General features: G+C 39.9%; 2 protein-coding genes across 2 annotated transcripts; one reads left to right on the plus strand and one right to left on the minus strand.

Annotated features, from left to right (window-relative positions):
• The first annotated feature begins 3,762 nt into the window (after positions 1-3,762).
• Positions 3,763-11,731, plus strand: LOC125769230 (uncharacterized). The gene is made up of 2 exons (XM_049437818.1): positions 3,763-5,697; positions 5,777-11,731. Exons 1-2 carry the CDS (start codon positions 4,624-4,626, stop codon positions 5,801-5,803), a joined length of 1,101 nt encoding a protein of 366 aa, XP_049293775.1. The 5' UTR covers positions 3,763-4,623; the 3' UTR covers positions 5,804-11,731.
• Positions 11,732-13,031: 1,300 nt separating this feature from the next.
• LOC125764046 (putative nuclease HARBI1) lies at positions 13,032-22,089 on the minus strand. The gene is made up of 4 exons (XM_049427870.1): positions 22,051-22,089; positions 21,515-21,673; positions 14,931-15,032; positions 13,032-14,624 (listed from the first exon to the last, which is right to left on the minus strand). Exons 1-4 carry the CDS (start codon positions 22,087-22,089, stop codon positions 14,370-14,372), a joined length of 555 nt encoding a protein of 184 aa, XP_049283827.1. The 3' UTR covers positions 13,032-14,369.
• Positions 22,090-23,996: the final 1,907 nt, after the last annotated feature.

Consider the following 23,996-nt stretch of genomic DNA (forward strand, 5'->3'; position numbering starts at 1 on the left):
CGTAGTTCAAAGATAATTCATGTAACAATTTAAATATTATAGCTAACAGTAACTTTCACAGAGTCGTTTTCTTCACAACAATTTCTAAAAACACAACGTAGGGATCATCAATACGGCCAGGCCGTTCTATCTGAATTAAAAAAAAGAACAATGTACGGATCGATCGCTAACAGGCTTTACCTGATTTGTCTAGCTTCAAAGTACAATACTTTTTTGAGTGTTTTTATTCTTAGTATCTCCATCATATTCAAGAATACACTCTTTGAATACATGGTTTATCACCCCATAGAACAAGCTTTAGAATGATATAAACTACACAGAATTCGATATATACAACATTTTCAACAACATAGACACACATTTCGCAAGGTTCAGAGGTGTTTCTGCCGCTCCCACTAGTATCACTTGAATTTTTGTTTGTTCTACTGTTCTACGGTCGCAGTATTCGCGTTCTTTCGCTCAGTGATTTTGACTGCTCGCGTCTGCTGTTGTTGTGTTTCGGCGACCACTCACTTCTCCTGCATTATTCAGCAGAGATTTTTGAGCTCCTGGGCTTGGGCTTGCTCACTCTGATCACCGTGTGACGCCATTCATCTCAGCTGTGCGGTGTTCATTAATACCTCTGTGCTCATACACAGTCTCACACCACTGCAACTATCGCTATTCTGTGTTACTTACCTTTACTTCGTACTTTTACAGTACTGCACCTCTAACGTGTGGTATCACCAACATAGTGTTTACATAGTCGTCACTGATTCTGGCCTCTCTGTGAAGCACCACGTCACACTCTCACCAAGTTAGTGCTGCTACTATCCTTTTCTACACCACACTTTACCTTCAAGGCGCTCCATGAATTGTGGCTCCTGCTCTATTAGTATTACCGATGATGGTATTCCTTGCCGTGGCTACTGTGCCATCTCATACCACCCGAGCTGTATTGATTTACCCAGAGATTGTATAAAGGAACTACGCATGGGTTCTAAACTGTTGTTTTTATGCCCCAAATGCATGGATGTCAGAAATAAGGCCGGATTTGGCGTAGCCGGAATCGCGAAAGAAAGTCGTTAAAATTGCCCCAACTTGCCCCAACTTCCACTATGTGTTATTTTATTTGTCAACAAAGTGAATCCGCCTGTTCCAAGCTGCGTATAACAAAGTGAATATGAATATTTTATTATGATGCGCAAGTAGGATCCGCATGGATGCGAAAAATAATAAAAAATATTTTATTCGTACGCTCATCTTGTTGCACCGTATTTTTCGGAAATAGTCGCTCCTAATCACTTGTCGGGAAAAACGACAATATAGAGGCGCAGATGGAGACATATTACAAGCTGCAGTAAGGCTATGAAAATCACCTCTTTCGACATCATGGTTTACTGGTTTGCATTTGACTGCAGCCGTCACGATCGTCACGAGCGTACGCGATACAAATTAACAGTCGTTTATTCAACTGCTCGAAACTTTCCCCCGTGTTGAAACTTTCACCCGAACGGCCCTTACGGGCCTTGTTCTAACAGTCGTTAATTCTAACTGAAATTTTTAACACATGAATTCGATTCATGCAAAATGATTTTTTTAATGGCTGTTACAAGCTGTTAATTGCCTTGCGATTCCGGCTATCGTATCCATCACTATCACTATTCTGAAAGAAATCATAGAAAAGAGATGACAATGCAAGCGAGCGAGAGCGCCTGTCAATCTCTCACAAGAGGTTGTAATTTTGACTGCCTTGCAACCGAGTTACCAGTTAGGACCAGTTAGGAGTTAGAACCAGTCAGGACCAGATACGTGATTTAAAGATTTCCCTCCTCGTAAAAAAAAATAAAAAAACAAATTTTACAAACTTAAAAAAAAATTGTTCACGTACTTCATGTATCTAATCCTATCTTATTTATCGACAGGTGCAGTACAACAGCATAATGGCAGTGGAGCTATCTCATACATTGGTCGTCGTATAAGGTGCTCAACCCCGCTGTATGGAAAATATACTTCTTAGCAACGCGATAATTATAATTAAGCCAATATGACCTGATGCCTATCTCGCCAGTTAAGGAGTATGAATGTACATATGAATTTAAACAAATTCCGTGTCCGATAAGTTAACATTATCAATTTATCGTATTTACAGGATACAACATTGACGCTTCATGCAACCAGCTTAATTTGCATGTTTGGAAGATAGATAAACGTATGGCGTAGAAGTCAATATTAAGCTTTTCAGTATTTATGTAATGTTAAAGAGTTCAAGATTTATGGCTATGCCGTTAAAAGTTCATTATCGCAGATCATATCATAATACTAACCTTAAATTTGTCATACGGCCTGGCCGTCCTAATTGAAATAAAAAAAATTGCTTAATTAAGTACTTTATCCTACTCTTCGAATATTTAACAAACTTACTGACTACATATTTTACGCTTATGGCAACTAAACTTATTTAAAAACTTATTCTTATATACATTATCGCTATGATGTAAAATTAATTGCATCCAATTCTTTAAATCTATATCACTGCAGTTCCCGTCTAATTCCTTAATCACTAGTAGTATATAAATATATTTACAAAGCGCTATTTTAATCTCTTTTTTACCCCTTCCTGTCCATGATAACTTGACTAGCATTGTAGGTCCTATAATTAACTTAAAACTATCACACGCGCGTTGCTTATTGTCGCCAGTTGTTACTTTAGATTTCATCCACTGCACAAACTATTCCCGTACTGATCTGTTTTGTAATTTGTTTTCTAGAGAATTCAGCTCTTCGATCGTCTGTACAGCGCGGAAGGTTGGTCCTGGTTGATTCGGTGCGATAAGGTTGTCGACAATAGGCCCGATTATCTGATACAAACGGAAAAGTTTCAAGACAATCTTGTCAATTCAAACGGAAAAAAATTGTATTATGAAACCATTCTTGAGAGAGACAAGTTTCGTTGAGTTAATTTTTTAGTTAAACCTTCAAAATCAATGAGTCAAAGTGAGGAAACCAACAAAAACAAAACAAAAAATATAAACAATTGTTCTTATTGATAGGATATTTTGTGTTACAGCTGAAATTTAACATATCAAAATGATTTTTTCAAATTATGTGAGCGATAATAGCAGTAGTGATGATGAAAGAGCGAAAGATCTCGCTAAACAACGTCGTCTGCTTCGTAGTATGTTCGACCCTTTGGAACTTACCAGTCAAGCGTGAGTTAAGCCCGTGAAACTTTTGTGTAAAACTTTTTTGATATGTTCTCGTGGTTGTTCTTTTCCGATTTAAGAAAAAATTTTGTGTATCGGAGGAAATTTTCCTCGATATTCTTCATGAGATTGAGCCAAAGTTTCCTTCGGTAAGGGCAAAAGGTCTCACGCCAAAAGAAATGCTGGCTGCCACACTGCGGTTTCTTGCGGAGGGCAGTTACCAAAACGGAACCGGGAAAGATATCAATGTAGCAATTGCTCAACCAACTTTCTCCGTGGCATTTACCAAGTGCTTAAATATTTTGGAAGAAACGTTGGCGCCCAAATACATTGCATTGGAAATGGATCCAAGTGAGCAGCAAGACACCCGACGATATTTTTTTTCCCGAAGTGGCATCCCTGGTGTTGTGATGTGTGTTGATGGTACACACATCAAAATTATTGCACCGGTGGACAGTAGGCATCAACATTTCAACCGTAAGGGCCATTTCAACCGTTACAAAAATGTAACTGAAGTATGAATGAGAAGGGTCAAAACGTTTGCTATACTTACATACTTCAGTTACATTTTTGTGCATTCTGATTTGCAGGTTTGCGACCATCTGATGAAAATTCGATATGTCAATGCTAAATACGCCGGAGCCAATCACGACTCGCATGTTTGTAGTGTGTGTGGAATAGATGACTTTTTCTCTGAAAAACATTACCGTGGAGAAGCTGGATTTAAAGTATTAGGTTAGAAAAAGCAATAGCACCGTATTTGTGAATGTTTATGACATATATTTACTATACAGCCGACGCTACTTACCCATCAAAGCCATGGTTAGTTACACCAAAACGTAACCCTTCTCCAAGCACACCAGAGGCTGCCTTCAATAAAAACCATGCAATGGGCAGGAAAATAGTGGAGCGTACAATTGGCTTGCTGAAAAACAAATTTCGATGATTGTTAGGTGCTCGACAGCTGCATTACACACCGATAAAAGTATCTCAAATCACAAACGTATGTTGTGCTTTACACAACATGTGTATTGCGCATAACTTAGATGGACCAAGTGAATAAATATATTACAAATTGAACAAAACACAATAGGTATTCTTTAGAGTGTCTGGCTATATTATTATCACAATCGTTCCGTAATCTACAGTTTAGTTCACATCAGTTCAGTTCTTAAAAAATTCATGAAACCTTATGTAATCAGTATTTCGAAACTCACAGGAGTAACCCTGCTTCGAAAAAACGATAAGAGCGATAGGACCGAAGTAGCGCGGTGAGAAAAGGGATTAGTAAAACAGCGATAGCAAGCGAAGGACGTGTGTACGATATTTAGCTCCAAAAATAAATTTTACTGTTACAAGCTGTAGACAGGATCGTCTAATAAAGTGCAAGCGATAAGTGCGTTAGTGTACAAGCGTGTTAGTGTGTATCACGAGTACAATGAGTGATAGTGAAGGAGAAGATTTTGCACCAGCTACAACCTCAGCGTTTGTAGCCGATCGGAAGAGAAAGGATAACGACGAAGTGGCGTCATTGAAGAAAATGGTGGAAGAGCTTCAGCTACAACTCTTGCAAACCAAGCTAACGAGTGGTGAACGGGAGGAGAAAGTGGTGACCGAAGCAAAACACGAGGTGAAGATGGTGACCAGTGACGCGTTGATAGGGAGAATCCCGAACGTAAGGGAGCTACGAGAGGTCATAACCCCGTTTGACCCCAAGGACACGAACTGTCCAGACGCCGTAATGTGGTTAGCGAATTTCGACGAGACCGGCGAGGTATACGGTTGGTCGGAGGCGGTGAAGCTGCACTGCGCACGGCTCAGCTTAGGTGGATGCGCCAAATTGTGGTGGGAAGGTGTCCGAAGTGAAACCAAGACATGGCAGGGTTTCAAGATCGCGTTGGAGGCCGGATTCCCAGCGTCACGAAACCAAGCGTACTACCATAACTGGATGGCGTCGAGAAAATGGCGTACCGGAGAAACGCCAACCGAATATACGTACGCCATGTTAGCAATGGGACGTAAAGGCGGATTCAGCGAGGAAACGACCATGTGCTACATTGTGAACGGGCTAAGCGAAATGTGGCGCCGAGCAAGAGTGACGGTGGGACGTGTTACGACCATCACCGAGTTACTGAAGGAGATCTCCTGGGTGGAAGGCGTTGAAGCAGTAGCGGCGCAAGCTCGCGGCACGCGGGCGGACAGAGAGTCAGGGGGGAGACAACGGTGCTTCACGTGTGGTTCGTCTGAGCACGTTGCTCGAGACTGTGGCCAGATCAGAGGCATACAGGGCAGTGAAACGAGGCAGGGAGACGGAAATAATCGTAATGGTACTAGGCAGAGATTACGATGCTACACCTGCAACGATGTAGGACACATATCTACAGATTGCCCTCAACGCTTAGGAAATCCGAGAGGCGAGATGCGCAGGGCAGGAAACACGGTGATCCAAAAGCAAGGGCAAAGATTTCACGTGAACACGGTGCAGGAAGAAGAAGAAAGTGTTCAAAAGGAGGTAAGAGCAGGAAAAGTAACCGTGAAGGCATTGATAGACTCTGGGGCTAAAGTTTCCACCATCCGTGAAAAAATTTCAGGCTTTACCGGAACACCACGAAGCGTAAAAGGAGTTTTGTACGGATTCGGAGGAGCAAGGGTCGCGGTAAAAACGAAGCTAGGAATGAAATTACGGTTGGATGATGTAGAATTGGAAGCAGAGCCATGGGTGGTACCAGACGAGGCACAGCCAGTAGACATGATCGTAGGACGAGATGTCATGGTACAACCAGGAGTAGTTGTCACGTTTCGGGATGGACAAGTAACATTCAGCAAGGAGGCAACAAAAATGGAAAAGGAAGAAATGAATCAAAGGGCGGAGAACAAATCCAAAAATCAAGCTGCGATAGTAGATGACGAAATAGATATGGATGGGGATATGAACACGAAACAAGAGATCGTCAGGTTAATCAACGAATATAGAGATTGTTTCGCAAAAGAGATGAAAGAATTAGGAACGGCAAATGGAACAGAAATGAAGATAGAGCTTACGGGGCATGGTCCAGTTTACGTTAAACCGAGAAAATTGCCATACGCACGTGAAACAGTAGCCAAAGAAATAATTACGGAACTACTACAAAACGACATAATCGAAGCGTCGATCTCTCCTTACAATAGTCCGATAGTGTTAGTTCAAAAGAAAAATGGAAAGTGGCGCATGGCCGTGGACTATAGAGAACTAAACGCGAGAACCGTCAAGGATCGTTACCCACCACCCGAAATGGAGAGATGTCTCAATGCACTCATTGGATCAAATGTGTTCATTACGTTAGACCTGTATTCGGGGTACTATCAAATACCAGTAGAACAATCATGCAGGGAGAAAACAGCTTTTTCGACACCTGATGGTCACTTCCAATTTAAAAGAATGCCTTTCGGGCTAGTTAATAGTGGAGCTGTGTTTCAGCGGGCGATCGACAAAATGGTGAAAGGGATAGGGCAAAACAGAATAGTAGCGTATGTAGATGATATTATCATTGGCGCTCGTACAGTGTATGAGGGGCTAGAGCTATTGGATAAACTGCTAACAGAGATACGGAAACACGGGTTTACGATAAATCTGAAGAAAAGCCAATTCATGAAAACGAATGTAGAATGCCTGGGCGTCGAACTTTCAAAAAACGGTATCCAACCCGGAACGGAGAAATGTAGAGCAATAACAGAGTTCCCCACTCCCAATGACAGCAAACAAGTGCAAAGATTCCTCGGGCTAGCAGGATATTTTAGAAAATTTGTAGAGAGATTCAGCATCATAGCAAGACCGTTACACGCGCTGACTAGGAACGAAACGGATTTTAAATGGGGCAAACAAGAGGAACAGGCATTTCGAATCCTGAAAGAGAAACTAACAGAAAGACCCTTACTGGCCTTATATGATCGGGAAGCAAATGTAGAATTACATACGGATGCTTCCAAGGAAGGGTTGGCAGGAATATTGATGATCGAGAACGCGGGACAATGGAAACCGGTTAGCTATTTTAGCCGAAAAACTACAGACTTAGAAAGCAGTTATCACAGTTTCGATTTAGAAGTTTTAGCGGTAGTAGCCAGTGTAGAAAGATTTCGACAGTATCTGCTCGGACGACCCTTTGTGGTAAAGACGGATTGTAGCGCGGTCAGGGACACATACGTCAAACGCGAAATGAACGCTAGGATTGCAAGATGGTTCCTAAAACTACAAGAGTACAACTTCCGCATTGCGCATAGCGTAGGGAAGAGCATGGGGCACGTAGATGCCCTCAGTCGCGGTGCAGTTGAATCACCCGAAGCGGAGCCAACAGTGGCAGAAAAAATATTAGCGATAGAAGCAGATACTGAGGATTTTCTAGCATCTATGCAGAGGCAGGATGAAAAGATAGCTAGCATCATGGAAAGATTACAAAATCCAGTCACCAACGATGCAGAAAAACAAATCCACGATAATTATAGGCTGGAACAACAGAGGCTTATGAGAAGGGTAGAGGGGGAATCCAAATGGGTAGTACCGGTCAGAGTACGATGGAGGATAGTACGCGCATACCACGATGAAATGGGTCATTTCGGAGTAGATCGAGTACTAGAAACGCTAAGAAAAAGGTTCTGGTTCCCGAAGATGCGAAAATACGTACAGGGGTACATAGAAGCATGCCCGAAGTGTGCGTATAATAAAAAGAAGACAGGGCGACCAGAAGGGTATATGCACCCAATACCAAAGGAGCCAGTACCGTTCCATACAGTACACATGGACCATTTAGGTCCTTTCGTGAAATCAGCTAGGGGGAATCAATACTTACTCGTAATGATATGCGGGTACTCGAAGTTTGCGATACTGAAAGCAGTGAGTTCAACAAAAACAGGGCCAGTAATGCGGTTTTTGGAAGAAGTAGCGGCAATTTTTGGAACACCAAGCAGAATAATCACGGATAGGGGTACGGCTTTCACATCAAAAATATTCGAGGAGTACTGTGTGGCAAACGCAAGCCAACACGTGAAAGTAGCAGTAGGTACACCGCGAGCAAACGGACAGGTAGAGCGATACAATAGGACTATACTGACAGCACTGAGATGCTCTATAGAAGAAGACAGCCGAAGATGGGATGAAAAGTTACCACAAATACAATGGGCTTTGAATAATACACAAAATACCACAACGAAGCGAAACCCAAGTGAACTAGTCATGGCTTACTGCCCCAGGGACGTACACCAAAATATAATCGCGTTAATACTCCACGACGAGGACGATAATAGGACGCAAGGAGTTGACGAAATAAGGCGCAAAGTCACAGAGGAAACGATAAGGGAACAACAAAAGCAAAAAAAGTATTACGATAAAAAACGCACGGTACCCCAGACCTATGAAGTGGGCGACATGGTATTAGTAGAGCGTGACCTATTAGCAACCGGAGAGAGTAGGAAGTTGGAGGCGAAATATAAGGGACCATATTGGATCGTAGAAAAATTGCCAAATGACCGATACGTAATCGAAGACATACCAGGAGCCCAAAGAACCCAACGACCCCTAAGAACGGTATACGCAGTCGACAGAATAAAGCGATGGGGAAAACACCCAATGTTAGAAACAGATGAGATCGATGACGGCTACATGGACAAGGAGATCGCTAGGGACAGCGATATAAATGTGGTGTCCGATTGTAATCAGTATTTCGAAACTCACAGGATAACCCTGCTTCGAAAAAACGATAAGAGCGATAGGACCGAAGTAGCGCGGTGAGAAAAGGGATTAGTAAAACAGCGATAGCAAGCGAAGGACGTGTGTACGATATTTAGCTCCAAAAATAAATTTTACTGTTACACTTAATTCTAAATCACTATGGACTAATTAAACTCTATATTTGTGTATCCCTGTTTGCCACAGCTGCGTTAAAAGCTATAGTAGCATCCTTTAAGGCTGCCGTAGATTCTTTATGCACTTCTATTTGAGCTTTAGAAGCTACAGTAGCTTCTTTCAATGCTGCCGTTGCCTCTTTCTGCACCTCAATTTGAATTGTAATTAGATTAAGCAGCTCCTGGTTTTGGCGCAGCACTTCTTCCGTATTTTTCCGCTTGATGCGTTTTTTTTAACTTGGGGCTCTGTAGCGATCTCATCCTTGGGTTGTTCCTTGTTGAGCGTGTAGCATACAGGTTCTACACATTGTAACGCATTCGACAGCGATGAACATATAGGTTCTACACATTGTAACGCATTCGACAGCGATGAACATTTATAGTACCGCTGTAACAAGAGGTTTGACACCTTTGTAAACTAACGCGTGAATACTGATCGTAAGCGTATAAGAACGAATGAAAAGACAATCTAACACATTCATAGTTACACTTGGGAAAATGAGATAACTAGGAAAACCACTAACCCAATACACTTACAGCAGCAATAATTGCGAAAGTCACGTACGCACAAATGAGTAGGAAAAGCAGGATAGATAAATAGGTTTAGGTTTAGCTAAGCAGGAGGGCTAAATACGCCCATAAGGATAATGCATAAATTTGCATATAAAAGGAGGCTCGCGCGGAGCCAAGAAATAGTCCAAGTAAAAATAGTCCATATATAGAGTCCAACGATCTAAAAATGTAAAAGTAAAAACTAGTAAAATAAATAAGTGCTACAAGTTTAAAACAGTAAGAAACGGTGTTCTTATCTTATATTCCGAAGAGGTAGGATCAACCGCTACGCAAGGCTACACCGCATATCACAAGCGTTTGTTGTTGTTCGCTACTGTTAACAACGGTTTGTTCGATGCTGGGGGCTGGTCTCACGTCAAATGAACGTGCCGAGTTGCCTGAAGATTGATCTATGGTTGCATGAAGATTTATTAAATTGGCAACTCTCTCTTCCTAAGAAGAGGGGTTAAGTTGCCGCCACCTGTCGCCAGCAACGACGCTTTGTTTGCTCGCAGCTTCTTTTTCATCGCGCACTTATAGTCGAACCATACCTTTAAAACAAAAAAAACAGTGTTAAAATCAAATCAATCAATCTTCCTCCTCGTCCTCTTGTTTATTTTAATGTAGATGAATTCTTAGATCAAACACCCCCTTCTGTTTTATTTATTCCTCTGTTACACACTTTTTTGATTAACTAATCATAGATTAATAACATGTAGCTTTATTTTCTTTTTTATGGTATATTGGTGGTGGTAGCATTGTGGTGATGGAAGAAAAAACAAAATCGTTTGCACATAGGAGACAGTGCGGAAGGCAGCAGGACAATCTAAGAGGGATGGAACGAGAAACCCACAATTAGAGGAAAGCTACACGACGACGTACGCCTACGCATGGAATGAAGCAGTTTTCCACGTTCCGGCTGGGATCATATCAGGTCGAGGAGGGTTTAGTGGGTAAGGCATCGATCGTAACTCTTGTATCGAGTGATTGCGATCGATGAATCCCACACTACCCTTGGATGGATGGTTGGTTTTCGGGTGTCTTTTGAAGATTTCCCTCCTCGTAAAAAAAAAACCTTAATTAAGTACCTTATCCTACTCGTCGAATATTTAACAAACTTACTTACTACATATTTTACGCTTATGGCATCTAGACTTATTTAAAAACTTATTCTTATATACATTATCGCTATGATGTAAAATTAATTGCATCCAATTCTTTAAATCTATATCACTGCAGTTCCCGTCTAATTCCTTAATCACTAGTAGTATATAAATATATTTACAAAGCGCTATTTTAATCTCTTTTTTACCCCTTCCTGTCCATGATAACTTGACTAGCATTGTAGGTCCTATAATTAACTTAAAACTATCACACGCGCGTTGCTTATTGTCGCCAGTTGCTACTTTAGATTTCATCCACTGCACAAACTCATCTCGTACTGATCGGGTTTCTAATTTGTTTTCTAGAGAATTCAGCTCTTCGATCGTCTGTACAGCGCGGAACGTTGGTCCTTGGTTCGATGGGATCAGGTTGATGTTATGTGGCTGGCTGAGGTTTGTGGTGTCCGGTGGCTGGCTGAAATTTGCGGTATCCTGTGGCTGGTTGATGTTTACGGTATCCGGTGGCTGACTGAAATTTGCGGTATCCTGTGGCTGGTTGATGTTGGGGTTATTCGGTGGCTGGCTGAGGTTGGCGATATGAAAAACTAATTGTTGGACCATTGTGGTCAAATAGTCCACCTTATTGTTAACGGCGTCATTCTGCATCTTCAGCACCGTAACAATTTTCCGCAAGGTCCGATACTGTTTATCGGTTTCGGATGGTGGAAGCAAATTGTTGTTGGTGTCGTTTTCCCGGTTATTCATCTAAAATTAGTTAGTGTAATGTTATACACATTTTAGCATCAAGCAGTCTTACTGAAAATAATTTAATCTTACCTTTAATTTGTTGTTGCTTTCAGATATATATGTATATTTAATTAAACAAATTTGCAGCACTTTTGCACTTGAACATTGATTGATTGAATAAAAAAAAATTTCAAATTTCTTTGAATTTCAATTTTGACAATTGTTTTGAAAAGCCAGGCGAAAGAAACCATTTATTACCACTACATGCATACCTACCTACCGTATTTCACCAACGCATACCACTGGACTGTCAAAGCTCACCCACACAACCGCAAAATCCCGTACCTGAATCCCCTATTTTTTGTCCTAATTTCATACAAAAAATCCCCTATTTTTATATGGGTCGACGCTCGGTGGCACAATATTATGAGATTGCATGCTGTGGAAGCAAGCGCCAAACGCTTAAGGCTTTGTTTAGCGGAAATCTAAATTTATTAAAGTTCACTCTGAACAATTTCGCACAATTTCAATCTTTACCACTTTTTACACATTTTTCTATTGGCACTTTGGCGTTCTACTTGCTTCTGCTCTCAGTCTAATAACTCTCTCCGTATCGCTCCTAATAACTTCTGCCTTTTTCCCTACTTCCTTATTAGGACATATCTTTGCGCGCTGTGCTTTGTTGCGACCCTCGGCACACGAGAGTGGCACGTTGACCTCACGTGCCGATCCCTGCTACGGAGAGATTTATGCGCTTTTTCATCCGTGCGATGTTTATTGCGTGCGCTGCTCGATGCGCAGATCGATCAGCGCACCTTTCTTCTGTTCACCTTTCTATCAGGCCTATTGCCATTTACGTATATTTGACAAAAAGTTTCCAATTTCACAAATCGGCATTGCGAAGCGTGTTTGACTTTCCGTTTGGAAATCTGTTTGGCAACTCAGACAGTTTCCAACTTGACGAAAGCTTTTTCTCTAACGTTGGCATTGCGAAAGCCAAACGGGAACTCGTTTTTGACAAAAACCTTTCCGTCAGTTTAATGCTACGGAAAACGTTTGGAAACTGATTATTTTCAAGATTTGTTGCGGGATTCTATTTGATTGTTGGAAATAACAAAAATAAAACTGCTATTAATTAATATTACAGCAACATTTGTTCATTATTACAATTTCCATAAGGCTGTTTTTCATAATTTTCACTATTATTATAACCATTTGTCCCTTGCGTCCCGAATTTGGCTAATCGTATTGGTATTAGAACAGGTTTATTTTAGTTAGTTTTCAGAAAGGAAATTAGCTTGAAGGTTTGAAAGTTTTTTAAAGATCAAACAAGCCAAAATGTTCTTAAATATCATGAAAAATTATTGTAAATAAAGGATAACTATCGTAACTGTTGCAATATTAAAACAGCTAATGGAAAAACAAAGAAATTTTGAAGAGAATGTTTTATGAATCAGTGTGTAGAAACATATTTTGAAAGCAAAATAAAGCCGAAACCTCATCCACCAAATGGAGGTAAGGGAAGGATTTTAGGAATATATTTTATTACCCGTAGTATGCTTGTACGCATGCTGAAACCATCTAGGTGCCTGTTCTGTTTTATGGTCTTTCTTTTATAACTTTTGGATACCTGTTATGCTGTTCACACTTTGGAAAGAAAACCATGTTTATCCTAACTAATTTTACCTTGAAAAGGGTATAAAAGGAGATGCTATGAACGTGAACAGCCAGTTGCGAGCGAACAGTGAGACTGTATGAAACTACGAGCAAAAACGTAAGCGATAATTTCTCAAGTGTTATTAAGCGTGAAACTAAATATATTTATTGGTGGTTGTGTTCAGGAGCACCAAAGAAATACGCACATCTAAACGGCAGTACGAAAAGCTGGTGGATATTTTGGAAACTTGTCCAGATATCGCAAGGGGTCTGTATAAAGGTGACCAATCGTCTTTTTCGAATGAAGTGCCCGAGAATTTGAACGCTATAGAACCACCGATTAAACAAAATAACGTCTGGAAACGGGTAAGTTTTCAAGTGCCACTTGTAATGAACCAAATATTAAATGCTAATTTTACTTTCGCTCTTGTTTTTAAAGGTTTGGTTTGACTATAAATGCGCAGTGAAGAAAAAACTTCGGGACAATAAAGCATCGATGAATGCTACAGGTGGCGGTCTGTGTCGGCTCAAACCGTTGAACGACATTGAAGAAAGAGTGGTTAGCCTAACAAATTTGGCAGCAACCGTGACAGGCAATTCAACTATACCATTAGGCATTTGGAATAAAGAGAACAACAACAACCACCACAGCAGGAATATTGAACAACATCGATCACTACCACAGCAACCATAGCAACCACAGCAACCACAGCAACAACAACAGCAATCACAACAGGACCCTATTGAACAGGTACAAATTGTCGAAGTACCAGTAGAACAAGTGATTCCAGCATCATCAATCAGCAACCACAGCAACCACAGCAACAACAACAGCAATCACAACAGGACCCTATTGAACAGGTACAAATTGTCGAAGTACCAGTAGAACAAGTGATTCCAGCATCATCAATAGCACCTAGAGCGAATAGGAAAAGGATGCACAAAAGCATAGAAGATGTTTTATCGCAAAACAAAGAAATGCTCGACGAAATGAAAAAAAACACGGAACTCCAAGAAAAAACCAACAAGCTACAAGAAGAGTGCAATGATACATTAAAACAAATATTGGAAGTAATGAAACGTTCAAATAGTAATAATAAATAATTAAATTTATGATTTAAGTTGCTGGAGAGCTTGATGCTTGATTAATGATATTAGCCATAAGAAATATTTATCAGAAATATACAAATTAATGCATGCACAAGTTAAAAAAACATGTTCAATTAAATAGTTTACGTCCCATTTTACTATTTTACTCTGCAGGTTCTTCGTGAACATGATTTTGCATCTTAAACGCTATACATATGTTGTGTAAAATACAACAAACATTCGTAATTTGTCCTGCCTTTACGGGTGTATATTGAAGCTGGCATGCTCCTAACACATATCTAAATCTATTTTTTAATACACCGGTAGTGCGTTCGATAATTTCCCTTCGCGTGATTTGTGTTGAATAGAGCTTCTTATGGGGGTGGCCCGGTGGTGCATGTGATAAACGGCGCTGGTCCACACGGCAGGACCGAGTTCAAATCCCATCCGGACCGTCCCCCGGTAGCAAGGACTGACTATCCGGCTACGTGGTAAAATAAGTCGCGTAACCCAGAAATGGCCGGCATGACCTCAAAGGTCGTTACGCCAAGAAGGAGGAGAGCTTCTTCTGAGTCAGGAGCAGCGTTTCTCTTGGGCGTCGGAATATGCAGAATCACCTGTGAAATTAAATGAGGTTATTTATATTCAAAATGAATCGATATTTCACAGTTTACAACTAACCTAATATTTTAAAATTAGTTTCCCCATTTCTATGTTTATTAGCAAAAATGTCGTCAATTCCATGAACATTCCAAACATGTGAATCGTGATTTGATCCGCTGTATCGAGTATCCACATACCGAAACCGCATTTTATGGTCGCAAACCTAAAAAAATATTACAAATCATAATCATACAAATACAAATATATCATACAAATCATATATACAAATCATATTTCGTACTATACAATTATGTCCATTGCTTGAAATGAATAACGTTTCCCTGCGATATTTAACTAAGTTTCCCTATCGACAAAGTGTTCATCGATGGATGAATTTTTTGAAAAGGGGGTGAAAATTTTGCTCGAATCACCCCAAAATGAGAGTGTGTGCGTGGCTCGCTGTATCGCGATAAAGTTCGGCGTGTGTCGAATGAATGTGCAAAAAGGTCGTAGTAGGCTAAAAATTTGTTTTCCTGTTTTCGCTCGGTCGCTGTCTATAGTTTCATGCGGGAATATACATATAATTCGTGAATTGTGGATTACGCCAGTTCGTGGACGCTGTGTATTGTGATTGTGAAATATTTGTTTGCCAAGTTGTTAAAAAAAAGATTTTATTGTGCCGACCATGTCGCTTAATAAAAAATCCGGTAAGTTGTATCGTCAGCGTGATAAGCTGTTGGCACAACTTTCGGCTGAATACGACGATGCAGAAGCAGGACCTAGCCGAGTTTCTTCATCGCTGATTGGTAAGTAATTTCATGTAAAGGATTCGTTTGGTCCTCGGTTTATGAAACAGTGTTAATTGTTGTACGAAATACCTTTAGAGGAAGAAACAAACTATGGCAAAAGAAGGTGTCTGCGAGATTCAGATAACGGTAATTAAATATAAAATATCACAACCAGTATGAAGTAATAAATTGTAATGATTGTTTAATTTTAGAACTAATTTCTGACGAAAATGTAGAAGTGTATCCAGTTGATACAGATAGTGACGAAGAACTATCTGTTCCACAAGAGATTGTGGAAGTTGAGGCGAATGAAACCATGACCAGCAACAAGTACCACAATTGCGAAAACCATACTAACATCAAAGATTGCTTGAGACACCTCTTCATATCTCGAAATTTGCCTCGTGACACGGTTAACGAATTGTTGGAAATATTAAGAACCAATACCAACATTGACCTTCCGAAAGATTGTCGAACTTTGCTAAAAACTTGTACCACTCTAAGCCAGCAAATGAAGCTTATTCCAGGCGGTCAATATTGGTACAAAGGAATTGAAAGGTCTCTTCAACAATATTTCCAGTAAATTTTGTTATTTCGTACATAACTTGCAAGTGTGCTTTCATATATGCATAAATACTATATATATTTAACACTAGAACTACCGGACCAGTCATTTTGACTGGAACGCTTTATTTTCATCACATAATTTTTTAGGGTTAAACAATTCTAAGGTAGTTCAAACATGAGTTTCACATATATATTCTATAGTACGATCTGCAATAAACAATAAAATATACTCCAACTCTTCGAAATTGTTTAAAAATTAACCACAAACGAAAAACGCTTAAAACGCTTGGTAGTTCTAGTGTTAAAATTGTGTCTTTTCACAGATCTTCTATCCCATGCACAGATCAGTTTACTGTTCAACTGCCTGTTGATGGTTTACCTTTGCATAAAAGTGGACGAACGGAAGTGTGGTCCATTTTAATGAAGGTAGAAGAACTGGAAAATGCTCCAATTATGATGGTTGCTGTTTTTTCGGGCAAAGGTAAACCAAAAAGTGTTGAGGAATACCTACGTCCTTTTGTAACGGAGGCAAACGAGCTTTACACTAGAGGTGTTCAAATCAACACAAAATCAGTTCAATTTAAAATCCGAGCCTTTATAGCGGATTCATCGGCACGAGCATTTATTAAAGGTAAGAATTATATAATGTGTGCCTTCATTAGGAATCATTGCAAATTCTAAGCATTTTTTTTTTTAATTTTGCAGCAACAAAGTCTTTCAACGCAGTGCATGGTTGCTTAAGATGTACTTGCGTTGCTGAATACCACCCCATCGGTCATAAGATGGTGTTGGATTCGGTAGGGGCGCCATTAAGAACCGATGCTGGATTCCGTACAAAGGAATGCAAAGACCATCATCAGCCGTGGGAAACACCTTTAAAGGATCTGTATGACTTTGACTTAGTAGAAGATGTTCCGACAAGTGACCGTTTGCATTTGTGCGATCTCGGGGTAACACGGAAATGGTTGTTGGGGATATGGTTCGGAAATTTTGCGTCCTATCCACGAATATCTTCTTCCCAGAAGGAAAAATTAGGCGATTTTTGTGATGCACTACGGCTTCCTTCGGAAATTAATAGGAAATCGCTAGACGTGATTTACATGCGCAAATGGAAAGGAACGCAATACCGATCATTTTTGCATTACGGCAACGTTGTGGTTATGGAGGAAATTTTGAGCGCACGGGCCTTTAGTTATTTTTTACTTCATTTTTGTTCCATAACCATATTTTCCACAGAATTTCATCGCCAACATTGGAACCGTGCTGCGCTATTCTTAGATGCGTATGTGCGTGATTTTGGAGAAATTTATGGCCGAGAACATTTGACGAGCAACGTTCACAACCTTCAACATGTGGCTCGTGATGTTCTACGATTTGCCCGCTAGATAGTTTTTTAACATATTGTTTTGAAAACTATTTAGGCATTTTAAAAAAATCGGTACGAGCAAGCTTCAAATGTGGCGTACAAGTTGCAGCACGCTCCGAAGAACGAGCCAATGTGCAAAGTTTGACCAAACCCATTTGTGAATATCCTCGGATACTTTATAATGGTCGAGGGATCCAAGTTAGTGCAAATTTTTTGCTAAAGGCCTCGCCTGGCGATGAATGGTTTTTAACCAAAAATAACGCCGTAGTGAAGTTCACCGGAATATATAACGCATCATTGTTGATCGTTATTGGAATGTGCTTTGAATATGCAACTGATTTATTTAGCTTTCAGTTTACTGAAGACGGGCAAGATTTAGAATTTTCATCCGCAGATATTTTTATTTACAGAGCTGACAATCATATACCTACTATACAGGTACAAGTTCCGTTAAACCAAATAAGATGCAAGCTAGTTGCTGTCTCTTCCCCATCAAACCCTGAAGTCCAAATGTTTTTCCCTCTTTTACACACTTTTTTGTCGGACTAGCGAATAGTCAATCCATCATTTCGTTCTATTCCAAGTCCACCGCTTGTAAGAGTAGATAATTATTGTCAGCTTTAGAATAAAAATGTTTTTTGCTGAAAATTCTATTTTCAAGCATTCTTTAGTAAACTGCATGTTATTACAGAACATATTTCTAGCGCATTTCAATCCGAAATGATGGTTGCTGAAAAACTTTCAGGGCTTTTTACTATCAAAAAGCTTCTGCACCTAGGAGATGGGTTAGCCTAACTACTTTTTAACCTATGGCTAGAGAGAGCCATCCAAAACTCGAGTTCGGAATCTTCGACGAACATCTTCTATTTGTCAATTCAGATTCTGGCATGTGCTAATGATCTATAGAGCGTAACACCTCGTTCGAGAAAGTAAGCTAATTTTATTATTAATACAGTTGTTATTTTAGTTATTTATTATGTTTATCGTATCTATTACCGCATAGTTTTAGTCACAAGTTTTAGATTTGTTCATACGGGTGTATGTTTTTTTACAAGTACCTTTTCTAATATTTTTATAATTTTTGTAATTACTATAAGCGTTCTTTAGCTTACATTTAAAAAATAGTTCTACATCAGTATCCGTTACATTGAACATATCTTTTCTGGCAACATATTTAAAAACTTCTAATATTTTCGGGTAATATCTTAGTGGAATTTTTTCACAGTGCCCACCTCCACGCCAACAACACTGCACTAAGAACGCCCTGTTGAATAACAACCTTAAACAATCATTCATAATGATTTTAGGTTCATTAGTAGTTTGAATCTTACAATTTAAGATTTCTACTATATTTTTAAATTTGTCAGAATAGTGCAACAAATTTTCAAACTCATCAAGCTCTTCCTTTGATGTTATATGAGGTACAGTTTCTGTACATAGTATCGGACTAGTTCGCGGCCTGTTTTCAACAAAATTGTCGAACTGCACTCTCAGTGTGGCTACAGATTTTTTAATAATAGCTAGTTCTTTGATAACGTGCTGCTGAAAGTCATCTCGTCCAACAGGATGCGAATGTCTTAAATCGCATTTCTTTTTTTCAGAAGTATCAGCTTCTGTTGGACGTATAATGCGTCTTGTCTTGTTAAGACCTGACGACATAGTTGGTAGGGACGAAGGAACCTCGGTGACACTATCGACGGTTTCTACCGGACAAACAATGCGTCTTTTCCTAGTAACACCTGACGACAGAGCAGGTTGGGATGCAGAAACCGTTTTCGCACTATCAGAAGCTTCTACTGGCCGTAGTATAATGCATCTTGTCTTGCTTTCAGGTGGCAATTGACTAGCTATGTTAGCTGGTCCGGACGAAACAATCGTTGGGTTAACGCTATCTTCCGGAACCGGAAGGATGGTACATATCGCGTTGGCAGATGGAGCAAGCCGAGAAGATTCAACCGCCAAATTCTTTGTTATTGGTTGGGAAGTTACTGGCTGATTAACAACAGTCAAGTGAGGAAATCTTTTCTGCAACATATTCAACAAGTCCATCGATGGAGATATGTTGTTTTCCATTCTTGTAATCTGTTGGTTATTAAGTAAGTAAAATTTATATAATTTGAGAAACAAATTTTACCGTTGCACTTTTTACCTTATACTTTGACCCACAAAAGAATTGGAAAAGAAACAATGGGTTAATTGAATTGGACTTGTTACAAATAATTAGTGCGATACGTTTACTTCCACAGCAATGGCTATACTGACAGAGAAGGAAACAAGTACTTTGACAGTTGTTTCTTGACACTTGTAACGGTACGCGTGGAGATGCATGGCAACGGTTACCAGTCCTCGATGAAAAACCACAAATGAAAACACAAATTCCCGAAGTAGCCTGATTAGGGCCCTCAGAACTGTAAACCTGCCACTGATAAAGCTTGTCGTTGATCCTCCGTCCAGGATAACATACTCCGCCAAAGTTGAAGGTCGGTCGAACCATAAACTAACTCATGTAAGTAATATGTACTTTTAGCAAACTGTAAGGAAATTAATTAATAATCTTGTTTTTTCTTGTATCATGTACAGGAATCACCATTCGATAGGAGTTTCCTGTTGATTTGAACTTTGTATTTGTTGGTAAGCATATCTAAAAACAACGTTTGTTAATACTTAACTAACATGTGTACAATTTTTCTTCCTTATCGGTCTTAGATTCCATTTGCAGATACAAAATGAAGTGAAAGATGCAAAAAATCGCGTGGTAATGCGGTCAAAATAAAATCCAGATCGTACCCTATGCCAAACTCAAAGACACGACGTTAGTTTGTTTCGAAATACGCTGGCAATTCCATTGAAAATTTTCGCCTGGACCTATTTGATTGATGTAGGATATGAATCTCTTCGAAACTTGATCTTGGAAGGGAGAAAATGTCCACGATGATGTATTGTTTATGCTGCACCGATCGAAACAGACCGCGTGATTATGATAACGGTAACAAATAGTGGGCAGAATAATGTGGACCAGAATACGTGCGTTGAAAATTGTACGCAGTCTGGATGCTGGATGCTGGGATGCTGGATTTTTTCTGGGGTATGGTCTAAAACTATGTAGATAATAAGAATAGAAAAAAAGGTATGAAGCGTAAGATATTGATATTATTATGGTTCTAAAACAGTACATGTTAACTGTTATCTTTTTACGCTTGCCATAAAACCAGGAAAAATAAAAAATAATATTATATTTGTTAAAAACAAAAAATGTTTTCATTGCACCGCTGAAAATCAACGGAAAGAACGATTGAAAATGAACATTACAGAGTAAAAATGAACCTTACGAAAACGCGCTCATGAAATAATGAATCTCACGCACACACTCTCAAAAAACGGATTCACAAGATCTGCTGTGAAGCTTTTGTGAAGCCGCTTGTGAAGCCGCTTGTGAAGCCGTGAATTTTACTCGAAATTCACTCTCAGGCGAGCAGTTTGTCGATAGGGTTGTCATGTCTAGAATAAAAAACACTTCTTCGTAGCTTAACATCAGGTACTAATGGCAGTTTTTTCTGCTGAGGTACAAAGGTAAAATAGCATTCTACCCTGCAGAATGAAATTAGATCAACACAGAAGTGCTGCACGACATTGTAGCGAAAGGATACGCGAAAAATTTACCCTTCTACTCTGCTTTTTACAAAGCTATAATTGATGCTTACGGGTAGAACCACAGCACATCTGGACTTTGCCGTAGCATCCTGGTAGTGTGCTTGTATGGGTTGGAGAAGCAGTGTAGAATAAAGACAGTCTAGTTGTGCCTGTCTAGGTACTTGGATGTACCTCGGTCGAAACACTGCATGCTTGGAGACGGATATAAACATAACCTTTTTCTAGCTGCATGGTGAAACAAACCGATAGACACATCCATATGAGATACATGAATAATTCACAATAGTTAAACACTACACAGTATATTAAATGCCATGAAACAGTGTTACTTACCACCATCGCGTTTAAACTGTAAAACCCCTTACGGTTGTAGTGATAATCTCTGTCGAAGACTGGCGCAATGATTCGGATGTGTGTGCCATCAACGCACTTTACAATGCCAGGAATGTTGCTTTTAGAGAAAAGTATCGGCGTGCTTCTTGCTGTTCGTTTCTATCCATTTCCATGTTTACCCAAGTTGGACCAAGAGGTTCCTCAAGTATTGCCAAACATTTGCTAAAAGCGATGGAAAATGTTGGCTGCGCTATGGCAACATTAAAATCTTGTCCAACGCCCTGCTGGTAGCTTCCTTCAGCTAGGAAGCGAAGGGTAACAGCCAACGATTCTTTTGGTGTTAACCCTTTACCCTTGACCGGCGGAAACTTTGGTTCTATTTCGGACAAGCCGTACAGGAAAGCATCTTTTGATAATCTGAAGTTTTTAATAAACTTGTAATAAACATAAACAATTAGGACATATCGGTATAGATGTGCTTAACTTAGCTTGTTACACTCACTTTTCATTCGGAAGATCCAATGGGTCGAACATACTTCGCAACATTCTCCGATGCGCGACAAGATTTTCAACATGGTTGTCATCATTACTATCGCTATCACTGGATAAATATCCAGAAATCATGTTGAACAAAGCGTTGACAAAACGTGTAAACTTTTTTTGGACAGATTCTAGCTTATTAGACCACTCAGCGGACGAGGGATACCAGACCACCGACCTAGTCTCAAGCAAAGAACGTACAAGCGATTTATAAAGAGTAATTAAACAGTGTGGGTCGGAGAGCTCGCTATTTTGCCTCCAAATAAACCCTAGCATCTTATTTGCCTTATCTACGATATCACAATAATGTTGATGAAAGCTAAGTGTCAACAATAACGACGCTATTGTTGACATGTCCGACAAAACGTCAAATACGCGCTTCGGGGAATTTGATGCTACGCACTTACGCAATGGGAGAGAGAATGCGAGAGAGTAATTAGATAATAAAAGGATCGTACTCGTTGCGTGCGATCAATACTAAAAGAAAAGAAGCACAAAACGGTACGGTTTTTACCACCGCTTAAAAAGGTATCGCCGGTTTCTTTTATAAAAAATATTCGTGTTCCGAAAAATTACCCCTGTTCGCGCCGCTGCGAACACTAAGCTTATGATCAAGGGTTAATCCTAAGTCCCGGATAGTGTCACACCGCGGCAGTAGCGTCCCAGAAATATTGTAGCTAAAGACTAAAGGACGAACAGATCTATAGAAGGACATAGTGATGCACTTATCAACAGAAATAGTCAGGTCATTTTTTTGCACCAATCCGTGCCAACTCTCAATGGATCTTTGCAAACAGAGACAGTCAGACAGGCACCGAACAGGAAAGAATAGTCTCACGTCGTCAGCATAGAGCAGGCATTCAGATTCAGGAATAGCAGAAGTAACGTCGTCGATAAATAATGAGAACATTAACGGTCCCAAGTTACTGGCCTATGGAATACCTGAAGAGCTCTCGAATTCGAGGGATGAACAGTTATCAATTTGCACCCGGTAGCGACGATTGACGAGGTAGGATTTAAACCATTCCACAAGAGTGTTAGAAAACCCAAGGCGATCAAGCTTGGCGAGTAGTACGCGGTGATTAACATGATCGAAAGCGGCCTTTTGATCGGTGTATACTACATCCATTTGGGCACCAATGGCGAAGGCAGCATGGCAGTGGGATATAAATTCGATTAGATTTGTAGTAACACTGCGACGAGGGAAGAATCGATGTTGCTGCGTAGAAATGAGCGACCGACAACGGTTCATGATAGAAGAGTGTACAACGATCTCGAAGATCGTTGCTTGCTTGGCCTCAGCAGGTAAGGAAGTTATGCCACGGTAGTTGACGACAGAGCTCTTATCGTCTTTGTTGTAAACGGGAAACATCACAGAGAGGCAGGGATGGTACCCTGTGTAAGGGAGAGTTTCAAGATCCGTGCGAGTGGCATTGCAATTGCTTCACGTAATTTGACAAGCACTGCGGTTGGAATCCCATCAGGCCCAGGGTTGAAGGAGACTTTATCTTGCTGCAGGGCATGTAAAACAGAGTCTTCCGTAACCGTTATATCCCGAATGTCAATGTCAACTGCGTCGCGAGCTACGTCAGTTAGAGCTGAATCCGTGCTGAAAGCATCAAAATAAAAAAAAAGTTGTTTAGAGGCAACGGTACCTATTTTTAGATGTAATAACTGTAATAACCTCTTAATACGGCCTGGCCGTCCATAAGAAGCAAAAAAAAACTGTAATATCTAATAAAACTAATAACTGAAGTATTGTTCAATTAGAATTCGGTCACTTTACAGGCTGTAAAGCGAGTAATTTTCAACGTAGTAATATAATTCTTAGATTAAACGAAAGTTTGTTTATTGTTCTTTCAATAAAAAGATACAAAATAATATGATTTTTATCTACGGATGAATTCACGGACCTTTCTTTTGATACCTCCTATCAGCTACC

This window comes from Anopheles funestus, chromosome X (assembly GCF_943734845.2).
Source record: "Anopheles funestus chromosome X, idAnoFuneDA-416_04, whole genome shotgun sequence".
NCBI classification, from domain to species: Eukaryota; Metazoa; Arthropoda; class Insecta; order Diptera; family Culicidae; genus Anopheles; species Anopheles funestus.

What these genes read in the sequence shown, in the direction of transcription:
- LOC125764046 (XM_049427870.1), bottom strand. Translation starts at nt 22,089, where the DNA reads ATGTTGAAAATCTTGTCGCGCATCGGAGAATGTTGCGAA. An exon ending in GCATCGGAGAATGTTGCGAA is followed by an intron (nt 21,674 to 22,050) that starts GTATGTTCGACC and finishes GGAAATGGATAG; the next exon opens with AAACGAACAGCAAGAAGCAC. An exon ending in ACAGTTTAAACGCGATGGTG is followed by an intron (nt 15,033 to 21,514) that starts GTAAGTAACACT and finishes ATATTTTTTTAG; the next exon opens with GTTTGCGACCATAAAATGCG.
- LOC125769230 (XM_049437818.1), top strand. Translation starts at nt 4,624, where the DNA reads ATGAGTGATAGTGAAGGAGAAGATTTTGCACCAGCTACAACCTCAGCG. An exon ending in AAGAAAGTGTTCAAAAGGAG is followed by an intron (nt 5,698 to 5,776) that starts GTAAGAGCAGGA and finishes AAAAAATTTCAG; the next exon opens with GCTTTACCGGAACACCACGA.